Raw genomic sequence first — 23,022 nt, 5'->3', positions numbered from 1 at the left:
ATGAGATGACAGAAAACAAGTAACGTTAGGAGCAAGTATATAAATAATATTTTTCTATTCAAATTTTATATTCGGTCGATGCGATGGCTCTAGCTATATGTCAAATTTACAAGTATTGGGCAATAATTCTGCAGTTATCAGCTATTAGGCTTGGATGGTAGTCCACTTTAAACATTGTCTTCTAAAGTTGTTCCCAAAGAATGGAACAGAGTGTGTGATTGTTTTAAGCTTGTAGGTTTTAAGCTGCCACATCAAAAATGAGAAATTTTTAAAATTAAAAATATTAATTTATATCTTTTTAACTTTTTACAAATATGTGCGTATGAAAGAATCTTTTTATGTAATCTTACTTTATAATTGCAAACATTTTAACGGCAAGTTATTAAACTTCTGCATATTGATAAGAGTTGTAATTTAACGTCATAAATGCGGAAGTGACTATTATATTTAATAGAAACAAGCATATTTGGTAGAGAGTTCTCGAATCCCTGTTACTTGCAGTCTCAAAAAATTAGTTATGAATAATTAAATACAAGAAATATTTCTACAAGACCACTGCTGATTGGCATTTAGCAAAACTTGAAACAGCTGTATAATTAAAATATTATGAAAAGAAATTTCGTTGTTGTAGTTCACTACTATTTGAAACCTCACTACTGCATATTAATTTTCTATCATTCTTCTTTGTGGGAGCCAAACTGATTTCTTAGTATATTTTCTCATTTGAAAAAGTTTTCTTTTTTAACATAAGAAGAGGTCCTAAAATGTTGTCCTTTGCACCCGATTTTGAGCTTAGTCTATTATAGCATATCACTGTAGAGAATTTATTTGATCACTGGTAAATAACATAATAACTGCATAGTAGGAAAAATGAACTGCAAGTAATGCTAATGTATTAGTTTTACGTAATACCATTAACTGTCAGTTAGGTTTTACCGATAATTCAAAAATTTCGCTTTTACATAAAAATGTAACACGACCAGAGCCATAAAACTGCGGTACCGAAACTGACAAATTGCGGGGGTCCGCAATGAAAGGTGCCTACACGGCCGCAAACCAACATGAAAAACAAATCGAAGCAGGAAAATTCGAAACCTTATTAAATTTTAATTTTATTGTTAAATAAAGAAAACAATAATTACCAACAAAAGTGCATATATATTTTCCTGCACCGCTGCACCGCTGCACTGCTGCCTTGCTGCAACCGCACATGCAATAAAAGATATAATCAGTAGGAGTAGCGGCAGCGTGCAACTGGCAACTGGCAACTGGCAGCTGGTGGCCAAGACAGCTGAAGACATGCGATGGCCGAAAATAAAATAAAGACTTCAAAATGAAAATGAAGTACGTAAAACAATCGTTAATATGTACTGGGCAGTTTAGTGGGAGTAACGAATTTTCATACATCTAATTTAGTTTAATATGAAATGAAGATGTTTGCGTGCACGAATTAATTAAAAACTATTGAATAATTAATTATTTGCTAATTTCATTATTGGAACATGTCTGCTCACATATATATTGTATATTATTTATATTATATTAATACAGTAAACCAAAAACAAACAAATTAATTGAGGTAATATAAATTGTTTATTTTTGTTTACAAATGTAATGTAATAACTTTCAGTCAGATCATCTTTGCATTATTGTGGATTAAGTTTGAAGTTACTTCCTACTAAATAATTGACCATTCCAGCAGGCTCTAAATGTCTGTATGCACACAAATAATTTGCATTAGTTTCATTTATAACTTAAACATAGGGTATTTACTGTTATGAAAAGCAATTTATTATTGCAAGGGCTATAATTTTCCCGTCACACTTAAGTTTGCCTGAAAACTCATACGAAAATTGCATTAGATGAATTCCTTGGTATAATTTACGATTTCGGTAATAAACAGTTTACATAAAGATAACATAATTTATATATATATGGTATATGCATTTTTTTGTGAAGCAAAGCCACGAAAAACAAACTCATTTAAATAAAGTAATATTCAATAAAAATATATATACTACTTGTTCCACGATCCAGACAACATAAAATATATAAATCAACTGAGGAGATATAAAGGATTGTGCAGTATTCGATTGTAAAAATTTTGGATAATAATAGTTTAATAGATTAATTTATTGTAAAAATAATGCTACTTCATATTAGAAGTGATTGAAATTAGGTTATTGCAATTTTTAAAAAAACTAATTAGAAATTATTTTAAATCTTTTACAAGGAAACTATTTCGAATACAATTAAATCAATACCTCTCCTTATTCATTTTTTATTTATGGCGACTGAACAGATCTACATTGAGAACTCAGTGCTTTGCAGATTGTCACTCTACAAATTACATATTAAATGTAAAATCGTTATATAAAGAATCATATGTTAGATCAGTATTTAGATTTAGAAAGTTTACTTAAATTGTTTATTATTGTAATCATTATCACCTAAAATTCTTTTCTTGTGTTCTGTTATATTTAGTGGTTTTTTAGCTGGCACTTTGACTATTTCTTGCCGTCGTAATTGTTTTTAGTCTTGTTAATTGAAGATTTTATTATTTATATGAATCTATATATACGAATATGAACTGAATTGAACATTAACAGCATATATAAGTAAAGTAAAAGAGTTTACTTCGTAAATGACATAAATTAATTCAAAAGTAACTTCATCTAAGGGTTTTTTTTAATTATATTTAATAAAAGACATAAAAATATTTAATAATACGCAAGCCTACTTTATAATAATAATATTTTCAATACTTTACTTAATTTCTTTAGTAAATAAGGTTTAGAATTTTTACATATCTGAGTAAAAAAAAAGTTTCATCATCAAAACGCTAAGCAAGATACAGTTTCGGTATTAATTAAGTGATTTTAGCTGAAAAGATTTGATATATCTATGACCTACTCTTGACCATATACATTTAAATCGTCGCACTTTTGAATCTTTGCAAAACTTCATTGCAGTCGTAGAAATATACTCAAAAGACTGCTAAAAAAAAAGGGGGGGGGGGGGAAATTCTTCAAAGTGAAAATTTCGGTTGAAATCAATGGAGGGGTCGCTAAGAATTCAAAATTGATACAAAAACATTTATTTAAAAAAAAAAAACTACATCTATTGGAAAATAATTCGAAATGTTTTAGGGAGGCTGAGTAGGGAGGTTATGTTTTAAACTAAAAACACGTATAATCGAATGGTTTAATCTAACAACTAATAGAAGGCACTTGGGAAATATAGATCGTATTTTGATTACATAAATACTTTTTAAATTTAATAACAATAGAGTTTTTCTAAACTATGAATATGCTCCCAACCCAAAACTAAGAACTTGATTAAGTTTCTCAGATTGAGATATAGCTGTTAAACAATTCTAGTGTTTAAATCTTTATGTACATATGAAAAAACATTTTTTCGTTTTGTTTTTTAGACATTAAATCAGAAGCTTGCGTTTCTACTTTAAAGTAATAATAATAGAAATTCTCTAGCTGTTAAACAATTCTAGAATTTAGATCCTTATTGATATATGAAAAAATATTTTTTCTTCTGTTTATTAGACATAAAATAAGAAGCTTGCGTTTCTACTTTGAAGTACATTAGTTAGTAAATTCTCAATAGCCTTATTTATAGATTAATAAAACTCCGGTATATGCCAAGGTTTTCTTTCTTAGTTCTTTTTTAAAATTACTTTAAAGAAAAGACAAAAATCACACAATTTAGTGATGATGAAAGAAAAACACAATACATGATGATGTTGATGCTACATCCGAGGTCATGTTATAATTAATAAACATACTATATTTTTAAGTTTACATTCTCTTATAATTCCACACCCAGCTAAATAAGAAAATTATGCATATTAAAGATAACATATCTGATCTGATTAATGAGGTACTAAATCAAATTTATTCTGTTTTTATTAATAAATAACTGCGTTTAGTACGAATTACTAGTTACTTTGTGTTTAACTCGTTTGAGAATTTTACGCAACAAAATCATAATTAAAAACCTACACACAATCGTAATGTACATATTTTTATAAATTACAGTTGAAAAAGGAGTTTCTTTACGGGTTGGTAATTTATTTCGAAACAGCAATAAATAAGAAAAAATAGTTAAAAATAATATATGCACGGCATATGTAGTTCACGTCAGTATTCAGCATTCAGCACTAAGCACCCAGCACTACTAACAGTATTGGGAGCACCCAGACCAGTGCGATTACGGGCTGCATCGGTAATTGGATTCGTTGTTAACAGGTCGAAATACATGCAGAAAAGCAAATTAAATTCATGTGACATGTGCACCAGCAACGCATTTCATAATCATGAATAAATGCAACATTTTTAAATTATTTTTATTTATTATAATTAATACAAAATCCAAGATACCGCTCGGCTACCGAGCGCTCTTACAAAACAATGCGCACCCGACATTTTCTGCAGTTCAGCTCCGCGCTAAGGTGAATGATATTTCATTTTATAATTAATTACAGGAATTTGCTAATTTATTGTAACAAATCACATTATCGTGGAATTGGAATTGGTTTTAATTAGGTTTGAAATATTTTTAAATTTAAAGCTAATTTAACAGAATTGCGAGTCATCTCAAATTAATTTGTAAAGAAAAATTTTTTAGAAAATTTTTGGAATGAATAATACTTCAAGTACATTTTAATAAAAATGCGAACGTATTAATATTAACATATTAATAGATTTTTATTTCAAAAAAAATTCAAGATTTTTATTAAATTTATTTAAAGTGAAAGATGACGAAGAAATTATTAATTATAAGTAAGAAATACATTAGCTTAAAAAATTGTTCTTGTTATTCACTACTATTTACTTCATTTTGAAGAAATGCTAGAGAGTTGCCAAAAGTAGTACGTATATTCTTAATGTTAATTGAACTAAAAGCGTAGAAATACATTAACATAAAAAAAAAAAATGTTGTAATTTATTAATATTTACTTCACTCTCAAGAAATATTAGAGAGTTGCCAAAAGTAGTACGTATAATCTCCGGATTAAAAGTCAACTGAGCTAAGTGTGTAGAAATTGTTGTTTCAATTAAAAACCGCTTTTAAAAAGAAAGTAATACTTTTCTATCATAATTGTTCAATTAAAGAATTTTTAATGACATTCTATCTATATCAATTTTTTTTAAATTACAAAAAAAAAATCACTGATTTATGTTGTTTGGAGGCAAAGTTTATGTTTGCCTTGCGCAATTTTCTGCTATGCGTTGTCATTTTAGACAGTTTTCAGCTGCGTTCCACTTAAGATACTCGTACGAGTAAGAAAAAATTCGTAAAATATGTACGTGCAACATAAAATCAATTCTTAACAAAAACTGTAGTTCGTACGTGTCACTTATACGACCCCGGTACAACAATAACAGCTATTGCCGCAACAACTTCTCTGCAACGAGTAAAATATAATCTAGTAAAACTTTAATTGACACTTCAATTGATAAATTCATCTCGTTACTTTGTCTGCAACACGTTTGCCGTACAGCCTTGTGACTGGAAGTTGGTTCAAATGTGGCCAGCGTGGACGTGGGGGAACTAATAGCGTCTCTGTTGTACGAAACGTAGAAGAAAATGAAAACGAGTTTTAATGTTTTCATTTTTAAATGGTTTTAGCCGCATTCAGGTCTCTCCGCTATTCTGCCATTTACCGAGTTTTTCATTTGTAAAATACCCGCAAAATAGGTTAACAGCGCGCCGAGACACACTGAAAGAAATAGTGTTGATTTATCTCCGATTGGGATTATTGCTTGCAGAAATGGTGTTAACTGGTATGCTTGTAATTTGTTACAATTTACTTAAGTAAATTTTTATGAAAATCACATTTTTTGAATTCTTTTCTATTAATTCAATAACTGAACAATTCCAATTTAGAAACTAATTATAAACTAATTAAATATCATTTTCACTTTTAGACATGAATGTAATGCATATTATATATGTATATGTTATTATATCTAATATAAAAGTAAAGGACTGTAGGTCGCTTTTAATACAAAGAAAAATAATAATATTTAATATTTTATGCAATAAAAACCTAAATAACTTTTTGAATACCGAAGACATAACAATAATTATAATAATAATTTTATGCAGTAAGAACCGAAATTACTTTTTAAACACTTTTTAAGCATAATAATTATAATTGAAAAAGATTGTATTATGGAACTAATCATCGGCTTAAGCAATGGTAATAAATTTATTACCATTATTTATTTGTTATATATTAAATTCATACATTATTGTTCATATATAAAAGTATATTTTTATCTTTTTCGTCGCCTATAAAATTTAAATATTTTTATATAAACTGATGTTAGGTTAGAAAACTTACTTTTTGAATTCAACAGTTTAACTGACCAAAACTGATTAATATCCGTAAATTAATTCTGGAATAGTTGGGCGTAAAGTAACAATAACTCGGAGATTAGTTGTGAATGTAGTTTGTGTAAACTAAACTCATATTTATGACAACTGACAGGCTTACCAACACCGCGTTATCGAATCTCAGAATGGTTACAGGCTCCTCGTAGAGGTATGCAGAGCTGAGGTCAATTACTTCTTAGTCTGATAAAAGGATAAACAATAATCTAGTCAAAGTGCTAAAGTGCACTGACTCAACTAGCCTTAACATTATAAGAAAAAATAAAAATTTATACTTCAAAAACATTTGTACTTATAATTAGTGTTTGAGATATAAGACTTTAGGGAGGATGAACCTTTTCTTTATTTAGAATTCTTTTTTTTTAATTTTTAGTCATACAAACAGAAAACTTAGATAAAACCACATCATTTGAGGAGTAGCTCATAGTTAGGACTTGAGAATACAATGCTTTAGTCATATCTAACAGAAAAATTAAATAAAGCCACTTCATAGTTCATCGTTAGGGCTTGAGAACAAAAGACTTTAGTACAGAGAACTTTTTTCTAACTCCAAGTCATATTTGACAAAAAAATTACAATGAACTTTTGTAAACAAGCATTGGAGAGAAATAGTATGTTATAGTTCAAAGTAGACATTGATAGCAAGACTAGTTTTCTTTCTTTGCTTTATTGTCCATAATATGTTCCAGAGTTAAAGAATTGGAGTTTTTTTCCAGATGAAGGTGTTAAAAAAAATACCATTAACTTTATTTTGGAAAATTATTTAATATTTTTGAATTTTGACACACTCAATACCAGTAATAGATTAGACTAAATAAAATAAGACCAATATAGTTATATAAATACAACTACAACTTTGAACAACAGTAACAGGATCTTAAACTTTACAAGGCAAAATTTAAATGCTATATAATTAAATAGTAATTAATTTGTTTAAATTCTTATGAAAAAATAAGTACTAGAATAAAATATGCAGTAGGTATTTAAATCGAAAGTGACTTATGTTACTGAATAGTTACTGAATACTGAGCAAAGTCATATGTTTTTATTGAATATATAAAAATAAAACAAATAAAAATCTTACAATAGCTTTATAAGGAAGAATATAACTGCAACGGCTGGGAGTAATTAATACTCTAAGCACACTTGATATAAGCGATTCCATTGACTAAAAATATGTCATAAAATAATCGAGACTTCTCCAAATTTGATAAAAAGCAATTAAAATCTATTCTGCTATCAAAAATTATTTCTTGATGTTAAGATACTTGAGTAAATGGATTGCTCGAGTAATAACTTTTGTATAAGTTAACATGATGAAGAATTGACCAATTATTACTAAGATCTTTGGAGAATTGACCAATCATCCCTTTTTAAACTAAAATGATTAGTAAAAACAAATAAAATTTTTTATTACAATAATTATTTTAATAAATAAAATATTAATTACTAATTACTGACAATAAAAAGTTTTGACCAATTAACTGGAAAAAAAACTTTATTAAATAAAATATTAAATTTTTTTATTATAAAAATTTTGTTAAGAAATTCTTTGTGTCTTTCCCTATATGATATATCGACATTTTTTATATATCTGGAAAAAAGTCTACAAAAATATAATAGAAAGCCTTATAAAGAGGTTTTTACGAATAGTATTGAACTACAAGCCTTAAAAATATTATTTTAATGATTGAACTATAACGTTAGCCATTAAAATGAAATTTTTTTGTTTAATTTAACGATTTATATAACAACTTTTAGTATATCGAAAAAATTAATTAAATTTAATTCTGTATTAAAATAGGACGGGAAAATAATTTTAATTAAGTTATTGTCGAAAATCTTTCTGTGGTGAACTAAATTTTCTTTCAATTGTAGTTCGTGATTTTATTTTGAAATGTACACGTTTTTAAAGTCATTAAATCTTCCATACAGGTTATCTCTAGGAAATGATATAAACCACTGAAATAATATTTTTACGATAATTTTTATGCGTTGATTTATTACTGCTTTTTGTGAAACCGCTCCTGTGCAGTTTTTTGCCTCTTTTTTCCCTGGCTTATGTGCAATCACAGGAATTTCGCTGCTATTGTGTGGCTTGTCTGGTGTCTTGTCTTATACAATTTGTGTTCGAGTTTTTTGCTATTGTAAAATGTATCTCAGCGTTAAATTGTCCTAGTTTTTGTCTCGACTTGTGTGTTATACATCAATTGGTTTAAGAAATGAATTCCTTTTTTCTAACATTTTTCAAATATATTCAACGCGCCAAGGCTTGTGTTTGGTGCATTGTCTTGTGTGTTTTTCACTTGGAGCAACTGCGAGGCAGACATGACCGATGTGGGTTAGTTTCTTCATTTCGGTACAGCACACTTTTTGTTGCAATGGCATTTGGTTCACTATGCCAAGCGATTTTATGTGAAATGTAATTTGTGTTCATTTAATTTTATGGATTTAAAGTTAATAAAAAAGTAAATAGGAGTTACTATTTACGAAAAAATTGATTAAAAAATCATATGTCAAAGACAAGTTGAATTGTGCATCAATTTAAATTCTTTCTTCTTGTTATTTGTCGGTTCGGATATAAAAAACACGAGTTAGAAAAACGTAAAATTTTTATAGTTATATAAAATATTTTTTTAATTACTTGCATTTTTGTTTTGTATAAGATACAACTATTTTTAATAGTTATTTGTGTATACACATTTTTTTTTCAGTTTTAAAAAAGCTCAAAAGAATTTTATTGATACTATTTAATTTGTTGTGGTGCTGTGCGACACTGACGGTACTAAAGCTAAAATAAATATATAGGCCCAGAAGTCTAACATTCTTCAGGCCCTGCGCTGTGTGCGTGCATAAAGATATTCCAAACAAAAGTTGACTCCATTTTGGTTATTAATATTTTTGTGTCAAACTTATCATTTAAATAAAATGAGAAGAACTAGATCTATATTTGCACAGATAATTAAGCAACAATCAAAGCATAATTTTTTTAAAAACATTTTTAACTGAATTTGTTGTAGTTAGCGAGAAACGAATCCTCATATTATTTCATATCATCTTGCCAAAACTGAACCATTTACAAAATTGGAGAATGGCTGAAATAAGTCCCTACTGGGTAGTCACTTAAGTTAATCAATAAGCAAAAGAGCTGCTTTGTATTATAAAGACATTAAGGCTCATGCAGCTGGCAAATTAATTTATAGAACACTTTGATACTTGAATCAATGGATCCTCTTTGCTAGATATTGAACAAGCTGAATCTGTCCGGTTATATTCTTTGTAATTGAATAGACTTGATTAGGATAAGAATAGAACTGTTAGGATGAAAGGTCTTGTCTCCATCTGATTCTTAATATGCTAAATTCTGATCTTCTTTTGGAAGGGTAAATACTGCATGCTCGGTTAGCGTTGCTTGATGGTAGAAAGGGCCAACTGCAGTATTTAACAAATTTAATTTATTTGATATTTGGAGATTTTTAACGAGGGATATCAAGAAATACTTAGAACTCTGGCTATCCTCGTCGGAAGTGAAGGTATCTTCTGGTCGATTAACATAGCGGAGTGCTCCACTCTAAGACTTTATTTAATTCTAATTCAAATTTTTTAATTTCATTTGATAAATGTTTAGTATCAAAAACACAAATGAATTACTGATAAAAATATACTAGTAATGCTAAAAGAGAATTTAATTATATTTTCGAAATGTTTTTTCCTATAGTAATTCATTAAGTAATTACTAAAAGTATGTCAACAATAATCACAAACCGTATCTGTAACTAATTTTAGTATATATTCCTAAACCTTCTTTTTAATATATGCAAATAATGTGATAATAATGTAAATTAGAAATATATTTATCAAATGTTTGTTATTTAGAATACCTATATAGCTAAATTACTTCCAGTACTATATATTGCATATATATTGATTTTTTCAGTTAAAAAATAATCAGTCTATAACTTAAGCAAGCAAACTAAAGTTACAATGGCAAAATTATTCCTTCACATATTAATTGTTGTGTTTTTTATTATTAATATTATGGTATTTGCAAGATTTGCTGAAGAAGGCCGCTCCCCTTGTGAGACCTCGTAACATTACATTATTTATTATTTTAATATTTGCATTGCAGTTTGTCCCAATGAAAATGAGGAACCTACAATATGTGGCACTGCTTGTCCACCGACTTGTGAAAAACCTCAAGTGGAGTTGTGTACTTTCCAATGCATTGTGGGTTGTCGGTGTAAAAACGGTTACATACTACGCAATTCTACAAAAGAATGCGTGTTACCGGAGGACTGTTGAAGGAACAGAGATTTATGGATGAATTAAATTTAAATGGATTTCATGTACTAATCTTTTTCTAGCAAGATGAAAATAAAATCCATCACTATCTATTAATTTATTATTGAAATAATGTTTTACAAATATAAATGTACATATATGTACATTTAAATGTACATACATATATGCAAATATAATAATAAAACTTTAATATACATATATATATTATATAAAAGAAAATTAGAGGTTTTGAAAAAAAAGACTGGCTAAACAGAATAAGGGAATAAGGATAAGAATAAGAGAGGGGGTATAAGAAGAGACAAGTATTGACGAGTTAATGGAAACAAAGTTATAAAATAAGATGTAAGAGGAAAAAAGAAGGATAACATGAAATTATAGCCTTAATTGTAATAGAACTTTTTCGTAATATTCAAATTTTTTTTACATCTCTAAATATATACCATAATATATTGTTAGTCACATTGTTTTAGACGTGAAAGGTATTATCAATTAGTAGCCAATATAATTAAGTATAATAGCCAATGTGCTATGAAACTTCAGTAGTCAAAAATGTCAAAAAAGAAGTTGTGTACATACATTACTAGCATTGTAAACGTTAAGGATACAGTTGTTAGCTACTTTGTTCTATATATTTGATGGATTAATATGAGAGTCGATAACCATTATTGTGATGAACTGTAGTTTAATCGTGTGTTGGCTATAAAATAACTGCTCGTCGTGAAGTAATCTTGACTTATTTCAAATATATAAAAAATTTAGTAAGTAATTAATAAATATATAGCATTAAGGCTTCTTTAAGCTAAAACTTATCATCTAGCCAAATATAAATTTTTCTTCAGTTTATTTTCTGATTCTATAAAATTTTTATTTGACTTCATTAGCAATAAAGTAATGGTAAAGCAAAATTTAGTCATACAGTGATGTATAAATATTTCTGAAATTTAATTTCTGTTTTGTTAACATTTCTGGAATAAATTATTTCAAATTTTTAAAGAAATATTTTTTAAAATATAATAAATTCGAAATTACATTACATTTGAGACATCTGCCTGAAATGTGTTATGTGCTCACTCATAATAATCGAATATGTTCATTATTCAATGAAATAAAATTAATTGATCGTGTAAGTGTCAGTTATGTTGTAATATTTTGAAACAATTATTTTTGTAATAATCCAATAAAATTTTATATTTAATTTGGTTGCCCCTTAAATGTTTCACAAGCAAATTTTTTGAATAAATGCAATAATCCATGGTTTAAGGTTTCAATTAAAATTCACTGAAGCAATAAATTCAAAGCACTGTCAAATTTTGCAACTCATCGCTTATTATATTAAACATACACAAGAATAATTTCAAATGTGCTAACTAATAGTAACTAAATAATAGTAACTAAATTAGAAATAAATTGTATTAATAGTGAACTATCACAAATTGACTAATGTAGCATATTTAGCAGGTTAATAAGCTTGTCAGTAAATAATAAGTTTTAGAATAACTTGATTGTAATAAATGATTTTAATAATATATATTTAAATTAATTTAATTTAAATGAAATTCTATTAAAATTACAATAATAAGTAAAGGTGTAATTTAAATTTGTGAAAATTTATTTAAAAAAAATGAATTTTAAATGAAATTTTATGAAAATCATAGTAATAAGTGAAGGTGTAATGTAAGTTTGTGAAAATATATTTAAAAATAAAATTTAAATTTTTAATTTCGTATAATTAAAAATTTTTCAACGTATTAAAATTTTGAAATAATTTTCGAAAAGGAAAAATATTTTGTGATTTTAAGTATAGAAATTATATGTTGCTATAGTTTTTGTTGAAATTCGCTTATAAGTAAAATTAAATTTTATTTTTTAATGTTAATTTTTTTTATGCCGAAAGTGACTCTCGTCTTCTGACGAAAATAAATTATTTGAAAATTAGAAGTAGAAATGAAAAGACAACAACAAAAATTTTAGTCATTTTAGTAAATTTTATTTTGTTTGTGATAGGACTTTCACATTTTATTAATTTCTACTGAAATTTGTTACATATTATGGATATTTAAAATTAATGATTATTGAAATGAGATATAAAATAATGTTTGTATCTCTAAAAAAAATTGTTAATTTAATTACATATATTAATTTTTTATTTAGTTACGATACAAACTCAATCAATATATGGTATCTTCTATACACTTCTATATTATATATAATGTGTTTAATCTATAGTTAAGATTGTACTATTCGTATTGAATAAAATATGTTTTTTCAAAAAAAACTTCTACATATACTACCTAGCACTATTTGCTAATCTTTTATAAAATTTATTTCGTATTGATTTCTTTCTTATTATATCGTACTAAAAATTTCCACCAGTCTCCTGATGATGACTTCAGACTAACGAGGGAATATCGATAAAATAAAACTTATTGTAAAATTAAATTGTAATTTATTTTCTTAATTTTTATTTTCCACAACAAAAAAAAATTTTGCCCAATAACTCTACTAAAAAATTCACTTATTTTGACAATCGAATATTAAATAATTTTACTTGAATATGATATATATCATAGTGTAGTCCTAAAATTTAGGCATTTCAGGTGGAACATAAAAAGTATTCATTTATAGGAAAGAGTAAAAACTCAGAAGGGATCAATAGAATCAATAGAATCATGTAATATTTCGTATATTAATAGTTTTTAATTATTTCTATGAGAAATCATATACTTAAAACTATAGTGTTTTAACTTTAGTGTTCTAATTATAGCACAATCAAAAACTTAACTAGTATTTTGAGGATTTTTATGAAGTTCAGATGTTTCTACTTATCCTTCAAAAAGCTTTTCAAACCTTCAACACCATTTTTAAAAATCTTTTAAATGTTAATATTAGAGATATCTAAAATGGTTCCAACTATCCTAGTAAAATCTTTTCCATATACTGCTGTACACCTAATCAATTTGTTTTTTTTAACCATAATTTTATAATCTAAATGTGACCTTAACTATTATAGTCTTGGTGCCGAATAGCACAAGTCACACATGTTACAACCTTAACATTTACTTTGTAACGCTCTGTGCGCCTCTAATGTACCAAATTTACCACATTGTGCAGTGCAAAATCACCAGTCATGGTGACTGGTGGGTTGCTGCTGAGCTGACCAAACCGCCTAAATTTTTAGGAATTCTTCGTTTTATTTAAACAAATTAAAGTTCAATATGAAAAGCAATTGACATTTCAGATTTGTTGCCTCAACTGCAAGTGCACCAGTGCACCATTGCACCGCGGTGTGACAAACTCGTTTAAGCAGTTTTATATGCTTTAGTTCCATGGTAATAATTTCCATTGCATGTACCGAGACGCACCCAAAAAGTTTCCTTTGCACTTTGTCTTCACAAAGGCAATGCAATAATTTTCAATAAATTTGTTGCAAATTTGTGCAAAAATCTTGAAAATGTTGACATTAAATGTTATATATATTTATTATATGAAAAAGGGCTTAAAGTTGGTCGCTGCCATATAAGAGTTTTTGAATTTTTCATTGGTCTTTGTTAATTTAAATTCTTTTGTTTTGTCACAGATTTGACCCTGTAGGTCGATTGGTTGAAAAAAAGTACCACTATAAATTTGGTTTGATTTTATTTTAATATTTAATCAATAATTCAATAGAGATCGTGACAAGAGTGAGACAAAAAACTTATTTCGATTATTCGTTATATATGAACAAGGAACTGTGGTTAAGAAGTAGGCATTTATTTCAAAAAATAAATAAATATTTCTGTATTCTAATTAGTAAGATATTAGTTTAAAAATAGTGTAAAACTCACAATCTATAGATTTTATCTATAGGTATAACGATTGCTGGAAAAATTATTCTCATTAATTAATTGTGAACACATGATTTAAGTAATTTGCTAGAAGTTCCAAACAACATTTCTGTCCATAATGGAAATGGAAATAATAATGGTAATGGAAATTATAATTGTTTCTGTGCTATTTTAACGATTCCTTAATCATTTTAAAAATTCTTCGCATAAAACTAAATATTAAATTGAAAGAAATAGCTCTGCTAATAAAATCAATTAAGCCTGGCACTTGCAGTCTAAACAAATTATATACGGATTATATAAATTCGATTATTTCCAAAGACCACTGATGAAGAGTACTTGGAAATACTCGAAACAGCGTTGTATGGCCAGCCAAATTTTCAATAAAAAATTAAAAATAAATTTTTGTGTTTGTCCTTTCTTTGCTATTCGAATCCGTCTAACTTTTAAATAGTTTCTTTCGTCATAAAAAGACACGCCATTATCGGCAAGAAAAAATTAACCTTAAAATCAATTAAGTTTGTATCAATAAAATCTCCATAATAAAATTAGGGATTATCTGATTGCTGTAGTAGGCTGCACGGACATATACAACATTAATACTGTTAGTGTCAATTAATCGCATCTAAGGGAATGGGCGCCCATTACCCCATGGGGCTACATTTCGTTATGAAATATTAAATAATTTATGATGGTAGTGACTACTTTACCTAATAGAACCTAGTGCAATTTGTTTGAGAAGTTTCGAAAAGTATTCCTTTTTATATTATTTTTATTACTTGAATTTTTGGCTAACCATATAGTACAGATGATATATGGCCACTGATGATTGGTATTTGGCCATACTCGAGACAGCTGTATGGTCAGCTAAAAATTCAATTAATTAAAATAATATAAAAAAGTATTTTTGTTGTTGTAATTTACTACTTTTCCAAAAACCTCTTTATAAAAAAGTTTTTATTTTAAATTATATTGTAATTTTTGGAAAAGTCTTTTAAGCGGAAGAGTAGTCGTAGGGGATTTACTTTTATTTTCCTCACTCCTTTCTACTGCTTCTGTTGATTACGCTGATACCAATAAACTTAATTGATTTCAAGAGTTTGAATCTTAGAAAATATTAGAAACCCCAAGCAATCAAACAATGTTTTAACTCATACATTTTGGAACTCATATATCAAAACTATCCAGAAAATTCTAATTATTTAGACAAAATTTTTTATTTTAGAAGCATATAATTAATCGAGTTACAGAATGATCTAAATTATTAACGAAATGTTCATTAATTTTGGATGATATATAGGTATATATTTCAGTCAATATCATATTTCCTTATATTACCCAATAGAGTAGTAAAAAATTACCATATTATATGTGATGATTGATTGAAATTGATTAGATTAGTTTTTGAAGAAATAGTTTGATGAAAAATTCTTGTAAAAGGGGGCAGGTCAATCAGATAATAAATTTTATTCTGTTTACAATATTCAGAAATTTGGGGCTACAATAAGATACTTAAATCGACTTGTAAGTCAACTGAAGCACAAATTCAGAAATTTTTAAAGGCAACTCAGAAAAGTTGATAAGTCAATTTCTAACTTATAAGACCGGATGCGAGTACATAAAATGGTTTGTATCTATAGATATAATCTGTGCTCTATAACTCTATAAGCTTTTCCGTTCAATAATTTTCAATATTATTGAATATTTACCATACTATAATAAAAAATTATCTAATAACATGTTGAATAGATGTTCAAATAATATAAATCATAATCATATCAAATCAATATCATAATGTGATAGGAATGCGGAATTTATAACGGATCTAAACTCAGATGAAAAAAATATTGTCAGAAATAAATCACATAGGTGAGTCTGTTAATTGCGATCTATAAAATAAATTGTTTCCAACCTAGTTGTTATGTTTAACCTAAAACTAATTGTTTTTAAAATTAATTCAAAAATTATTTTTCTTAATTATATTAACATTTTAAATGTTGTATACATTCTTTGACCAAAATAAGTATAATTATGTTTACACTTACAATTATTAAACCTCATTTACGCATTTTTCTATTGATTTTGTATGGATTTTATATGAAAAATGACATACATTGTATCTTATTTATCGATTTATTTGTGATAGTGTAAAAGTATTGTAAAATTACAATCATCTTGAGTATTTTTTACAGTGTGGCATACATCTCACTGAGTAAGCAATGCCATTGCTAGGAGGTTAAATTGGCGATCATGATGTTAGGTCGTTTGCTACCTATCTCTATATTAATGTAGAGACAGATATTCGGTTTATGTTATGAAGTTTTAGAACATTACTCATATGTTTAGTAGTGAGATAGGGGGAGATGTGCGTTTAGCGAGTGCATAGTGTACATATAGATATAGTAAGTACTATATTCATTGTGTTTTAGCCACTATTGATTAAAAAATTATTAATTAATGTTTGCCTTATTGGGAATAATAATAGTAATAAAAAAATATATATCTCTAATTTTTTCTCCTTATATAGTATATGCTTACCAGGTAAGTGAAACATTTTCTATTCTTTCTAGTTGATTAGTAGCAAACTGAAAATATCCGTGTAATATTATAACAAATGATGCCTTTAAGCAAACTAAAATCTTTTTTTAAGTATTTATTCGCTCAGATATAAAGTGCGCTCAGAACGAGTTTTATTTTTCTGCATTATTCTTAACTTTTACGTTCAAAATGCCTGCAATAAATTGTATTGAACCTCCATAACTGAAATATTATTTATTTGCTGTCGATGTAGCGGAAAGCATTACTAAAATATATTTATTAATAAAAACAATTATTTAACTAAATTGAGTTCATATACAAAAACAAAACAATTACAATAATTCGTAGCAGATCCGTTAAATTGTTAAGCGTGTTTGTTTTCAGTTGTATATTTTCAGTTGATTCTAACCATTTTATAAATAATTTCAATTTATTTATTTATTTACTTTTGTTTTGTTTTTTTTTTTTTTGAAATAATACGTAATGTTGCAATATACTTGTATTTGAAAATATGTGATTCAACTTTCAAGGTTGAAATTAAAAACACATTTCAAGTTATTTAATTTATAATTTCGCTAAGGAAAGCAGGCAATAGAAATTTACGCTTTTATTACTGACCATGAACTTGAGAAGATCTCGAAAATACTTTTAAATTGATCGCTTTGTATTTATTAACAATTTCAACTGAAATCGACTAAGATACACATGGGTTTTAAGTTAAATAATATATTTAAGTAATTCACATGGTTTTATTTTATATACAAAAAAAAATCATTTTTAATGACGCGCTTGTCAACTGTTTTGTTTTGAAATGTATTTTTTTTGTCATCGTACTTGTTTGCTTTAATTAAATTTAGTTAATTACAATAATGACGTTATTATCAACAAAGTAACTGACTATGCGCCCATCAAATGGACTTAAGTTAAGTTGTCAACTATTGCATTTTTCATGACATTACCAGTAACAATTTAATTTATTGTGGTTTTCTCAGGAAAACTTCATGAAATTTTAAATTCGTAATACGTAAAAGTCTTCATGAACTTGTGTAATTTTTAATTTAGAGTTGGCGTGTTCACTATTTAATTTTATTTTTTTTTGCAACTCTTATGAAATATATTTTTCGTCATTTAATATTTTTAAATTATTTACTATTTGAGTACAAAATATGCATTGCATTTTTTTGACACTAAATGAACAAGTTTGTGTCTTAAGTCTTCTGTCTTAAGTGTAGCAGAAATGTAATGAAGAAGAAGAATGCAAATATGAATGTTCGTTTCTATTTTTTTATATTAATTATGTTTTTAATATTAATTATTATAAGTAATTATTATTATTATTATGCTGAGGCTAGTTGAGTCAGTGCACTTGAGCACTTTTACTGTCTATTAACTGTAATGTTTCTTCATAACTCATTCCTACGCCTTGACTGGATTATTGTTTATCACTTCATTAAACTAAGCAATAATTGACCTCAGATCTGCATACCGCCCCGAGGAGCCTGTAACCTGTCTGAGATTCGACAACGCGATGTTGGCAAGCCTGTGAGTTTTCGTAAATAATTTTATGGTTCCATTCTTTATGTATTTTTTGATCGGATCAATCTTGAGGTCCCTGAGGATGTCATTTATATTATGTGTATTTTTTATTATACATTATTAGATTAATAAAATATTTATATAATTACTATTATATATACTTTTTATTATTTTTCATACAATTTTTTACGTATTTATAGGCCTTTTCGGTGGCTCGCAAGTACGGCGAAAAACAGCAAGTTGCTGGCCTATGCAGGCCTATACTGGCCGCAATGTACGCAAAGCAACAACACTATTTTCTATACCTCGGCCAGCATAGTTATGCTGGCCAACCACATCGGCCAGTAAAAAAAAAATGTTACTAACGCAATAAGCGAACTATTGTGAACCTTCATTGAAAATTCCAAAGAATAGTGCAATCAAATGTCAAAAATTGAGGAAATAAAAATTCAAACAGAATTCAAAAATTTGAAAAATCTTGAAAAGTAACGAAGAAACAATAAGAATGGAGAAATCGTAAGTATTAAGCACATTGAATTTTTTATTATGTTAGTTATTACCAAGTAACATTTATTTTATTTCATTTAATTTGTAGTTAACATACATAAAATTAATAAAGCAAACATAATTTTTGAAATTTTTCTAAAAAATTTTTTTTTAGAAATACACGCAAACTATGAACCACAAAGGAAACGAAGTGTTTTCTAGAGTGCTACTTGACACGAAAGGAAGGATTTTTGGAAACCAGAAAAAAAGATTTGGATATCAACATGTACTTGAGGACATGATAGCACATGGAATTCGTGAAACAAAAAATCCGTGAAACAACTTGCATCCCTCGGCCGCTGCAAAACGTTGCTTTCTTCTCCCAACATTGACAGTACCTACAAAAATTTACTTAACTTAGTGTTTTATTTTTAAATTTCCAATATTCTTACCATTCCTTTTAATTCCGTGTTCATTTTAATTTTATAATATTTTATAAAATATATTTGATTATCTGACATATACAAGATTTGCTGTTTGTCAAAACAAAACATTTGACAGATTGCAACAGTGATGCCAATGACTCGCGTGGCCAACATAGGCCAACATGCATTTTTTGCAGTACTTGCGAGCCACCGAAAAGGCCTTATGTTATTCATATTATATATATTATATGTTATCCTTTATAAAATTTATTGAGTATTTATGTAATTTATATTATATATTATCCTTTATAAAATTTATCAAGTTTTTAAGTGTTTTATATTATACATATTATATATTATCTATATTATCAAAAAAATTGTAAATTTCAATAATAAAATATGTACTTTGATAGGTATATGTAATATTAGCTATCATAAAATTTATCGAAATTATATATAAAAATTTATTAAGTAGTTATGTCATATAAATAGTATATATTTTATGTTATCTGTTATAAAATTTATTCATTATTTATATAATTTATATTTAACATATTTTATACTATTTGTCCTAAAATTTATTAAGTAATTATGTTATTTACATGTCTAATATTTTATATCATATAATATAATATGATATAAAATATAATAAATTATGATAAATTTATTGAAACTTTATACTTTTAATATTATGTATATTTTATATTACCTATTATAAAATTTATTTATAAAATATATTTAAATTATCTATAAAAACAATTATTTGGTATTTTTGTCATTTATATAGTATATATTTTATGTTATCTATTACAAACTTTATTCGTTATTTATATCATTTATATTAAACATATTTTATATTATTCATAATAAAATTTATTAAGTGCTTATGTTATGTATTTTATAAATATTTTATATCATATAGTATAAAATTTATTAAGTATTAATGTTATTTATATTATAAATATTTTATATCCTATAATATAAAATCTATTAAATTTTTATATTCTTAATATATGTTTTTTTTAACTATTTAATATATTATTTAATAATTTATTAAGTACTTCTGTGATTTATATTATATATATTTATATTATATATTATAAAATTCATTAAGTATTTAAGTCATTTTTATAATACAAATTCAATATTAAAATATAATACTATAAAATTTATCAAATTTTTATGTCATTTATATTATATATATGTGTATATGTTGTGTATCGTCCGTTATTAAATTGATTGAGTATTTGTGTCATTTACACCACATTTATTATATATTATCTATAATACTTATTTTTATTAACATTCTAATTAAATCAAATTTTTTTTTATAATTTAATAAAATTTTTTTATTAACTTCAAAGTTTTATTTTATTTATAATTAAATCAAAATAATGAATTTTTAAAAAATTTCGTCACGGTCTTGTTGCTTTTCTTTTAAACGCGAATGTCTTACTAATAACAGCATAAATAAATAAAAATATTAATATGCAATTCAGAAAGGATGTGATCCAAAACTTTTAACGCTTCATAATAAATTAAAGCAAATTCCACAGAATAATTTAATTAATTAATAAATAAGTTGTAAATAGCAATAAAAAATTAATTTTTAATAACGATTCTCATTAATGTATGTATGTAATGTAATTATTTCTTTACTAATAATTTTAATAAGTACATATTATTCACATGAGTTTACTGAAATAAGCTTACAAAGTGCGTAATTCGTCTGTGAAGTGTTCACGATTGTGTAAGTTTTCGCTTTACTTAATATAGAATATCGTGACAACTTCACATAAAAATCAAATTGAATGCTTTTAACGTTTCAAAATTGCAGTACAAAAAGATGTTATTGGTAAGATATTTGCTAATGCAATGAAAGTTTTTTGTGCGGAATATCTTCATATTATTGTTGTTGTGTTCCATAAAAAGATTAAATTTTTGTTATTAAAAAAAATATATATATATGTAAAAATAATTGGAGTTGACAGAATTGGGCTGAGAGTCGAAACAATAAAACAATTGCGTTGGTTTTTTTCTTTTTTTTGATTTTTACCATTTTTGAAATTTGTTGCTTAAAATCGTTGAATCTGAGTTGAGGAATTTTCCTTTGTTGTTGGTGATTTTTTATTAAAATACATTTTTGAATTACAAAATTACCTGAAAAGAAAAAAATTACAGAATATAATTAATAATTCAATGATAAATAGTACTCTATTATATATATTATAGATATAGTATATAATATGAACTTTTATTTATAATATTTTGCAATGAAAATTTAATTTAAATCGAAGGTCTTTAATGACATGGCTTCATTATTTATTATTCTGCCTTAAACATAAATCAAGAATTGTGTTATATAAACAAATTATAATAAATAAATAATTGAAATTTAATTAAGTGTTTTAAAAGTGTAAATTAAAAACAAAGTATATAAAACTATAAAATTAAATTATTAGTAGTAATTACACTAAATTATTTTTGTCTGCATGTAAAAATCAATGATACAGTGGGTAATGCATATACTGCACACAAGTGTTATATATACAACAAAGAGGAAATTTCGTCTTAAACATATTTTGCAGTACTAAGAATTGTGCAAAATCACAGTTATTAGGTCCCACAATTACACAAAATGTATATTACACCATAGATGCCATAAGTGCAATTTGCAGATTGAATTTATTTCTTTGCGTTGCATAAGATTTCGCATCAAATCAATTATGATTTGTCGCAAAAGCACGTAATAACTTTATTAAGTTTTTAATAATCACGATAATAATCACAATTATTATAAAAATAATAATATCCTGTCCTCATCAAACGCAAAAACATAATTGAAAAAATTGCCGCTGTGACGTTATTACAGACATTAACCCTAATATGCAAATGTGTCTCAAGCCTTTCCGTACATATGAAAATGTTACATGCTTTAAATTAATCTATGTTGAAAATGATAAACGGCTTGAGTATCTGAAACTATTAAACAACAACAAAAAAATATATATATAAAAATATAAAGAAAAAATATCTGAAAAAAAAGCTTGAAAAACAATTCTGTTTTTGTGTTCAGTTTTATTGTGGCACATTGCTCGGTCTGAGAGATTGTTGAATTCTTTTGATTTACTAACAGCTAACATCTAACATCTAACATCTAGCATAAAAATTTAGGTCAAAACAAGAGTAAATATCAACGAGAAATATTTAACAAATTGATATGAAAACAAAAGCATGAAAAAATGGCTTAGAAAAAACTGAAACCGTATTTATGAGCAAGTTTCATTAAAAGCTCAGAAAAACAGTTTTTATTGGTTTAGTTTTCTGCGCAAGTGGGGCAGCGCAGTGGCAAGATCACAGCCAATTCTAACTAAGCCAAGTTAAGACAGACACGTTAGCATTTGGTTTATGGCTTGAAGTGCTTTTAAATGGCCAACATTTGTGTCTGTTCGAATGGCAAGTCTAAGCGCCTTCGCAGAATATTGGAAAAAATTTTA

General features: G+C 26.3%; 2 protein-coding genes across 2 annotated transcripts in view; one reads left to right on the top strand and one right to left on the bottom strand.

The window, feature by feature from the left end:
- Window positions 1–23,022, bottom strand: part of LOC119676881 (laccase-4-like) — a 472,379-nt gene that overhangs the window by 47,612 nt on the left and 401,745 nt on the right. The window lies entirely within an intron of this gene.
- Window positions 10,375–10,795, top strand: LOC119676886 (chymotrypsin inhibitor-like). The gene is made up of 2 exons (XM_038088148.1): window positions 10,375–10,492; window positions 10,544–10,795. The coding sequence occupies exons 1-2, from the start codon at window positions 10,399–10,401 to the stop codon at window positions 10,714–10,716; spliced, it is 267 nt and encodes an 88-aa protein (XP_037944076.1). The 5' UTR covers window positions 10,375–10,398; the 3' UTR covers window positions 10,717–10,795.

This window comes from Teleopsis dalmanni, chromosome 2, assembly GCF_002237135.1.
Source record: "Teleopsis dalmanni isolate 2A chromosome 2, ASM223713v2, whole genome shotgun sequence".
NCBI lineage: Eukaryota > Metazoa > Arthropoda > Insecta > Diptera > Diopsidae > Teleopsis > Teleopsis dalmanni.
Note: the sequence above shows the minus strand (reverse complement) of the source record. Positions and strands in the feature narration are given on the sequence as shown.

Bases quoted from the DNA above. Each gene is read 5' to 3' on its own strand.
- LOC119676886 (XM_038088148.1), top strand. From the start codon at position 10,399: ATGGCAAAATTATTCCTTCACATATTAATTGTTGTGTTTTTTATTATT. The intron at 10,493-10,543 runs GTGAGACCTCGT...TTTGCATTGCAG, and splicing joins TGAAGAAGGCCGCTCCCCTT to TTTGTCCCAATGAAAATGAG.